The sequence below is a fragment of the Nerophis ophidion genome, linkage group LG28 (assembly GCF_033978795.1).
Source record: "Nerophis ophidion isolate RoL-2023_Sa linkage group LG28, RoL_Noph_v1.0, whole genome shotgun sequence".
Taxonomy (NCBI): Eukaryota; Metazoa; Chordata; class Actinopteri; order Syngnathiformes; family Syngnathidae; genus Nerophis; species Nerophis ophidion.
This window is the reverse complement of record NC_084638.1, coordinates 34,461,022-34,468,934: the sequence shown is the minus strand read 5'-3', so window position 1 is coordinate 34,468,934 and position 7,913 is coordinate 34,461,022. Positions and strand designations below refer to the sequence as shown.

Here is a 7,913-nt window from a genome sequence, read left to right as displayed (position 1 = left end):
GGATGTTAGGGTAGGATATTGCACAGGGGTGAATTATTATTATTATTATTATTATAAGTTAGAGTTCAAGATGGTGACAACTCGGGAAAGAAGCTGTCTCTGAGCCTGTTTGTTCTGGCTCTGATGCACCTGTAGCACCTGCCCCATGGTAGCAGGTCTAACAGGTGGAAGCCAGGGGATGCATTATGCATTTATTGCATGCATCAGATCTGATATGCCAAGCTTTTTTGGGAAAACATAATTACATTGATGATGTAGGGGCCCAAAAACTGTGGTATCACTTATGACACGTCTAGTGTTCTAGGGTTAAGAAAGTAGTATTCAAGTTCCATTGGCACAGGCCCGCATTGAGGAGCTGGAGGAAGAGCTGGAGGCAGAGCGAGCAGCTCGGGCCAAGGTGGAGAAGCAGAGAGCAGACCTGGCCAGGGAGCTGGAGGAGATCAGTGAGAGGCTGGAGGAGGCCGGTGGAGCCACATCGGCCCAGATCGAGATGAACAAGAAGAGGGAGGCCGAGTTTCAGAAACTGCGCAGAGACCTTGAAGAGGCCACGCTGCAGCACGAATCCACCGCCGCCACACTGAGAAAGAAACAAGCCGACAGTGTCGCTGACCTGGGGGAGCAGATCGACAACCTGCAGAGAGTCAAGCAGAAACTGGAAAAGGAGAAGAGCGAACTGCGGCTGGAACTGGACGACGTCGTTTCCAACATGGAACACGTTGTCAAAGCTAAGGTACGTTTTATGACATGGAGTCTGTCATTTACTCATCTGCAACATGTGTTTATGTCAATTCTTTGGGATCATCAAACCTCTCAGACACAACGTCAATCGGCAGTCTGCAATTTTCTAATGTGGTGGATTTATAATAGCTCATGCTGATCAAGGGGTCTTTTAAAATGGCCGGACCCCAGTCTTGGGGGCCACATGGTTGCTATGGTAACTTTTACACAACAAAATGCTCAACCAAACCACTTAAATGGATATATGTAAAATCAAGAAACCAGTCCGAGACCAGCAAAACAGTTTGTAATATCCTTTTATAGAAGAAAACACTAACATTTAGCATTCAGTTTGTCTTCCGCGGAATTCAACCACACAATCAACCTTTTCTAGAAGTAAAAATATGTATCCACATTTTCACATCTACAGTAACCATCATTTCATTTGATAGCAACTTAAAAGATGTAGAGACAATATTATATGGTTTCATATTCTAAAAATCACAAATTTATTGTTGCTGGTGTTTTTTTTCTGGCCCCAAACTGAAGTTTAGTCTGGAGATCCACCGGTGTTCATGTTTTGTCTACCCTGTACGATGTCTGCCTGCTCTCTCGAACAGGCTTCTTTATGTCGAGCCCATGCTTTAAGAGGTGGCGTCAATGTTCACGATTAACAGAGTCAAGATACCTCAGTCGTGATGTTTGATGTTGTTTTAGTTGCTCCCAACCAACAGTTACAGACTGTATTTCAATAGAATTTGCTGTATTTGTATTTCTAGAACAATTTGGAGAAAATGTGCAGGTCACTGGAAGATCAGATGAATGAATATAGAACAAAGGCAGAAGAGGGACAACGTACCATCAATGACTTTGCCATGCACAAAGCCAAACTCCAAACTGAGAATGGTATTTTAAGAATACAAAAACAATTTGTCACTTCACAGAAATCAACACCTAAAAGAATCTTCTTTGAAAATTAGGTGAACTTTCTAGGCAACTGGAGGAGAAGGATTCCCTAGTGTCTCAACTAACTCGAGGAAAACAGTCCAACACTCAACAAATTGAAGACCTGAAACGACAACTGGAAGAGGAGGTCAAGGTAAGACGTATCCTTGTGGTGAAAAGTTGATCATGAAGCATATCAAATGTTTTTTCTTAGGCCAAGAACGCCTTAGCCCATGCTGTGCAGTCTGCTCGCCATGACTGTGACCTCCTCAGAGAGCAGTATGAGGAGGAGCAGGAGGCCAAGGCTGAACTGCAGCGTGGTATGTCCAAGGCCAACTCTGAGGTGGCTCAGTGGAGAACCAAGTATGAAACTGATGCCATCCAGAGGACTGAAGAGTTGGAGGAGGCAAAGTATGTCAAATCACTTTCAAATAAATGACACACCTTGTACTGTACACTAAAGACTGTCGGTGACAATGTAGGAAGAAGCTGGCTCAGCGTCTGCAGGATGCCGAGGAGGCCGTGGAAGCAGTGAATGCTAAATGTTCTTCTCTGGAGAAGACCAAACACAGACTGCAGAATGAGATTGAAGACCTCATGGTGGATGTGGAGAGGTCAAACGCCGCTGCTGCCGCCCTGGACAAGAAGCAAAGAAACTTTGACAAGGCAAGGTTTAAACAAATGTCTGCCAACAAGTGTTATTGAAAGTAATTCCAACATTTGATTGGACGGACTCTCTGTCAGGTCCTGGCAGAGTGGAAACAAAAGTATGAGGAGTCTCAAACAGAGTTGGAAAGCTCTCAAAGGGAGGCGAGGTCTCTGAGCACAGAGCTCTTCAAACTGAAGAACTCCTATGAGGAATCTATTGAGCATCTGGAGACTATGAAGAGAGAAAACAAGAACTTACAAGGTCAGTCAGTTTGAATTCATTTTTGTAAATGTATTTGGAAAACCTTTAATATGAATACTAAATATTTGATTTCTATGCAAAGAGGAAATATCGGATCTCACTGAACAAATCAGTGAGGGTGCAAAGAGTATCCATGAGCTTGAGAAGATCCGAAAGCAGCTGGAGCAGGAGAAGTCCGACATCCAAACAGCTCTGGAAGAGGCAGAGGTATGTTGTCTAATGCAGAACATAAAACTCTCCTTGGTTTACATTGCTTTAAGTAGCTCCATCTAAAAATGCAGGTTGTTGACCCTTAGAGCAGAGAGTATGGATACTCGGTTTCAGACAAGATGCCCTCTAGTCACGTGACAGGCTTTTGACCATCTATTTAAGGGATCATCTGGTCATACTCTCTCTGATTGGTCAACAGCCCCTCACGTGACTACAGGGCACCATGTTTTGGACCAACTCTGAAAAACAGCTATCCAGACTCTCTTTATGCACAGCTCTGTCGTGGACTGGATGCTACTACAAAGTATTGTTTTTATTTCTGTAGGCCTCTCTGGAGCATGAAGAAGGAAAGATTCTCAGAGTCCAGCTTGAGTTCAGTCAGGTGAAGGCCGACATTGAGCGCAAGCTGGCGGAGAAAGATGAAGAGATTGAACAAGCGAAGAGAAACCAACAAAGAGTTGTGGACAACCTTCAGAGCTCACTTGAGGCTGAGACCCGAAGCAGGAACGAGGCTCTCCGTTTGAAGAAGAAGATGGAGGGAGACCTCAATGAGATGGAGATTCAACTCAGTCAGGCCAACAGACAGGCAGCTGAAGCTCAGAAACAACTCAAATCTGTTCATGCGCACCTGAAGGTATAAGTTAGCTGAAATAAACTTAAGAAGTACACCAAATGCTGCAAACAATTTTCACAAAAAGCATTTTGCCTTCAAGGATTCTCAAATCCAACTGGATGAGTCTCTTCGTGCCAACGATGATCTCAAAGAGAACATCGCCATTGTGGAGAGACGTAACAACCTCATTCAGGCCGAGCTGGAAGAACTGAGGGCTGCTCTTGAGCAAACTGAGAGAAGTCGCAAACTTGCTGAGCAAGAGTTGCTGGATGTCAGCGAGAGGGTGCAGCTGCTGCACTCACAGGTGAAATCCAATAACTCCAATCCCAAATGTATCTCAGGTCTTTTTCTTTTTGGTGAACTGAACCTAAAACACACACCTTTTCATTTAATCAGAACACCAGCCTGTTAAACCAAAAGAAGAAACTAGAGGCTGATTCATCTCAACTTCAGAGCGAAGTAGAAGATGCAGTCCAGGAGTGCAGGAATGCTGAAGAGAAGGCCAAGAAGGCCATCACTGATGCTGCCATGATGGCAGAGGAGCTGAAGAAGGAACAGGACACCAGTGCTCACCTGGAGCGTATGAAGAAGAACATGGAGCAAACCATCAAAGACCTGCAGCACCGTCTGGATGAAGCCGAGCAAATTGCCATGAAGGGAGGCAAGAAGCAGGTGCAGAAACTTGAGGCCAGGGTAAGAGTCACAACATTTATAACATTGTTTGTAAAAAAAACCATACATATGAAACCATAAGCACAAATACAGACCATATACAAATAGAACATGGAAAACCTGAAACCCTGCATCCTCCTGTCCTGCTGACAGATCAGAGAACTTGAGGCCGAAGTAGAAGTTGAGCAGAGAAAGTCTAGCGATGCTGTGAAGGGCATGCGAAAGTATGAGAGGCGCATCAAAGAGCTAACTTACCAGGTAAGATTACAATCCAAAGTCCATGAATAATGATCCGTATAAGATGACAAACATTTCAGATTCCTTTGTTTTCAGACTGAAGAGGATCGTAAGAACCTTGCCCGTCTGCAAGATCTGGTGGATAAGCTGCAGTTGAAAGTCAAATCATACAAGAGGACTGCTGAGGAAGCTGTAAGCACAACCGTGTATAAAAATGTGCAGTCTAATTGTAGAACTGATGTTCATGGTTGCATCATGTCAATGACATCCAGCAAGTAGACATGCACATAAGCATCCATAACATAATGTTCTACCAACCGGGTTCCTGTGACCTCTTGGTTGACTATTGACTGCTAGTAACACAACCATGACAATGTTTCCATAGGAAGAACAAGCCAACAGCAACCTCGTCAAGTCCCGTAAGATTCAGCATGAACTGGACGAGGCTGAGGAAAGAGCTGACATCGCAGAGTCTCAGGTCAACAAGTTACGGGCCAAGAGTCGTGATGTAGGCTCCAAGGTAAGTCCTTGAAGTTCTCTATTTTCTTCAACGATCAGCTTCAATTATTGCCTTTTTTTTGTTGCACCATGACTAGAGAAAGTTGTTAGGATTGTGTCATATATGTAAATGCTCTGCTATCATTTTGGATTACTTTCAAGGGTCATGATCTGATTTACTCAAATTGCCCACAAGATTGCAGCAAATATGTAGCATTGTTTAAGATTCAATTGAATCAGGCTTTCTTTAACTCATGCAGTTGAAGAAGCTGGCGGGCCGCACTTGGCCGCCGGACCCCAGTTTGGACACCACTGATACAACCCATACAGGCATCCATTTTCTATCCTGTTCCGGGTCATGGGTGAAGTCAATCTATTTTGTTAGTGAGAGAGACAAGGTTGATCAAATTTGAATCCCGATTTTGGACGATTGTACCACAGAGCAAGTTCCTGCATATCAAATCAGGCCAAAGTCCGCGGCGGCATGAACGCTGTGAATTCCAGGAGAACAGAGAATTTGGGGAATTTTGCGTTCAACATATATTGCTAGAGTAGTGTGGGTGGAAGGTTGAAAGGTCAGAATCGGGTAAAAAATGCGAAAAAGTTTGGCATTTAGGTCATTGTATAATTATGAATACGTCCAATCGTTTCAATGGGAAATTCATGAAAATATTTCTACCAGCACAATTTCCCCAGAAGATATTAATGGGCCAGTGTTGGAAATGTTGAAATAAGTTGAACAATGGCGACATGCTAACGAGGATTCTCATTTCAAACTGTCAATCAAGAGAATGACCATTGTTTTTGTTGACAACGACCAAATCAGAAGTGACAAGAAGATGATTGCTGACGGCTTCCATATGTTTTTGTTAATGTTGGGCCTGAGCTGGCAGAAAAAATCCCAATTAAAAATGAACAGTGCATGGAACTTATTGAAAACAATTCTTATTCGATGTTCCTTACTCCGACTGTCGAAAAGGAAGTCTTAGAGGTTATTCAGAAAAGCAAGAACAAAACATCACGTGTCCACCAAACTTTTAACACTGTGCATGACTGCACAAAGGTGAGTTTTGTTGACCTTATTGACTTGTGAGGAGTGCTAATCAGACATTTGGTCACTGCATGACTGCAAGCTAATCCATGCTAACATGCTATTTAGGCTAGCTGTATGTACATATTGCATCATCATGCCTCATTTGTAGCTCATTTAGTTCCCTTTAAGTCCTCTTAATTCAATGTTTATTTCATAACACACTATCTGTATGTCATATGGCTTTTATCCAGACGGATTTGGTTTTGTATTTCTAGTCCAATATGGCTCTTTCAACAAAATAGGTTGCCGACCCCTGGTCTAAGAGGAAACAACTCATTATATTTGCCTACATTTAGAACAACTTTTAAAAACAATTTTGAAATTCAGTGCGTGGAGTCACTCTGTGGAACAACTTAGGGGACGAGTCAAAAACCTGTTCTAACACAAAAGAAGTACTGAAGAAGTACGAGGAGAAAAGAGAGTGATGCCCTCAGCACAGAGCCATGGGAGGTGTGTGTGTGTGTGTGTGTGTGTGTGTGTGTGTGTGTATATTGTCTCATCTCATACTAACAGTGTTTTTAGTGTACCAGAGTTTTTCTTGTTTTTGTTGGTATGGTATAATTGTTCTTGTGTTATATTGTTTATGTTAAATGTGGAATGGGTGAGAGGGGTTGGGGGAAAAAAAAGTACTTTCTATTCTATTCTATTCTATATCATAAGCATCTGCTTCATTCAACCCTTTTTGAAGCCTTGCACAAATGTCTGTCAAGATATAAAAAAAACATGTGTTGTTGTACTGTGCAGGTTTGAAATAAATACTTCAATTCAACTCAGAACGAGTATTTCGGAATTCCTGGAAAACCGGTAATTTGTATGAAAAAAATAAATACAATTTGTTGTCCTGACTAAGACAAATGTTTTCAAAGTAGAATGGTTGGAATCGGTTGAAAAATGTGGACTTTGAAACATTTCCACTAAGAGGTGTAAATACAGCTTTGGAAAACAGGGGAAATCTGTCAATTCCTGGGAGGTTTTTGAACTTGGAAGTTAGTGGTGTGATTGTCTCAGGTGAGTGAAGTTTGTGGCTGTGTTAGTGGTGTGATTGTCTCAGGTGAGTGAAGTTTGTGGCTGGTGGAACACTTCCAATCCGTTGAGAAATGTGGGAATTTTGCAAGTTCCAAAAAATGACCCATTCATTTTCAATAGAACAAATATCCAGGAACATCGGGAAGGCCGGGTAATACTGGATTTAAAAAAAACATTTTGGCACAGCTCACGTATCCTGGTCGAACCGAACGTTTGGATACTGGAACGGTTCTGTTCAGATGAAAACTGTGGCTTGTGAATACAAATAAATAATAATAAAAATGAATAAATAGAATATGTTTTGGTGTACAATCTTAAATGTGTGAATGCCTTGTAGAATTCACATATTTATTCCAAATAATCCTTTTGCCCATGATGGTACACGACGATGACTTGACTCAAAAGGAGCAACTCCAAACGCTTGGACGAGCAGACAAATGGAGAGAAAATGTCTTTACAAAATATCTGCAGTAAATCACAACGTCAGACTATATGAAAAACAATCCTGCTGCTATTCTCAAATAAAAAGTGCAAGTAAATTCCACAACTAATATTTTATTTTCATTCTCTTAACAAAGAAAGGGCAGGATGAAGAATGAAGATCCTGGAACACCTCTGAGTTACCTGTGGTCTCCTCTACCTGATGGTGAATCTCCCATTGGGCTATCAAGTCAAATAAAAGCATCTGCAGTTTAAATGGCTTTCTTTTTTTCCAATCATGTCTTGTATGCTTAGGTTAGGTTCAGGGATAGGGATAGGACTAGAGAAGCCAATGAGTAAGGTAAGAAAAATGGTTAGGGTTAAGGAAGAGGGGCGGTTGGGGGGGGGGTTAGAAGGAAAATACGAAAATAAGTAAAAGGGGGATGTGCACGGTCCATCGACAATCTGAAGGTCTCACACTCACGCCTCATTGAGGCCTCCCGGATGCCTCTCGAATGCCTCATGCCCAACCTGGTGATCTAAAGGAGCTCCGCCCTATGGCATTGGGCGAT

The 7,913-nt window shown here is 42.3% G+C and overlaps 1 protein-coding gene across 1 annotated transcript; it reads left to right on the top strand.

Moving 5' to 3' along the window:
* Positions 1 to 324: 324 nt before the first annotated feature.
* On the top strand, positions 325 to 7,618 carry LOC133545008 (myosin-7-like). The gene is made up of 14 exons (XM_061890292.1): positions 325 to 730; positions 1,497 to 1,623; positions 1,698 to 1,816; positions 1,877 to 2,073; positions 2,145 to 2,328; positions 2,407 to 2,572; positions 2,655 to 2,779; positions 3,108 to 3,416; positions 3,496 to 3,699; positions 3,792 to 4,088; positions 4,221 to 4,325; positions 4,401 to 4,496; positions 4,690 to 4,824; positions 7,500 to 7,618. The coding sequence occupies exons 1-14, from the start codon at positions 491 to 493 to the stop codon at positions 7,518 to 7,520; spliced, it is 2,325 nt and encodes a 774-aa protein (XP_061746276.1). The 5' UTR covers positions 325 to 490; the 3' UTR covers positions 7,521 to 7,618.
* The last annotated feature ends 295 nt before the right edge of the window (positions 7,619 to 7,913 follow it).

Bases quoted from the DNA above. Each gene is read 5' to 3' on its own strand.
- LOC133545008 (XM_061890292.1), top strand. From the start codon at position 491: ATGAACAAGAAGAGGGAGGCCGAGTTTCAGAAACTGCGCAGAGACCTT. The intron at 1,624-1,697 runs GTATTTTAAGAA...TTTGAAAATTAG, and splicing joins CAAACTCCAAACTGAGAATG to GTGAACTTTCTAGGCAACTG. The intron at 2,780-3,107 runs GTATGTTGTCTA...TTATTTCTGTAG, and splicing joins CAGCTCTGGAAGAGGCAGAG to GCCTCTCTGGAGCATGAAGA.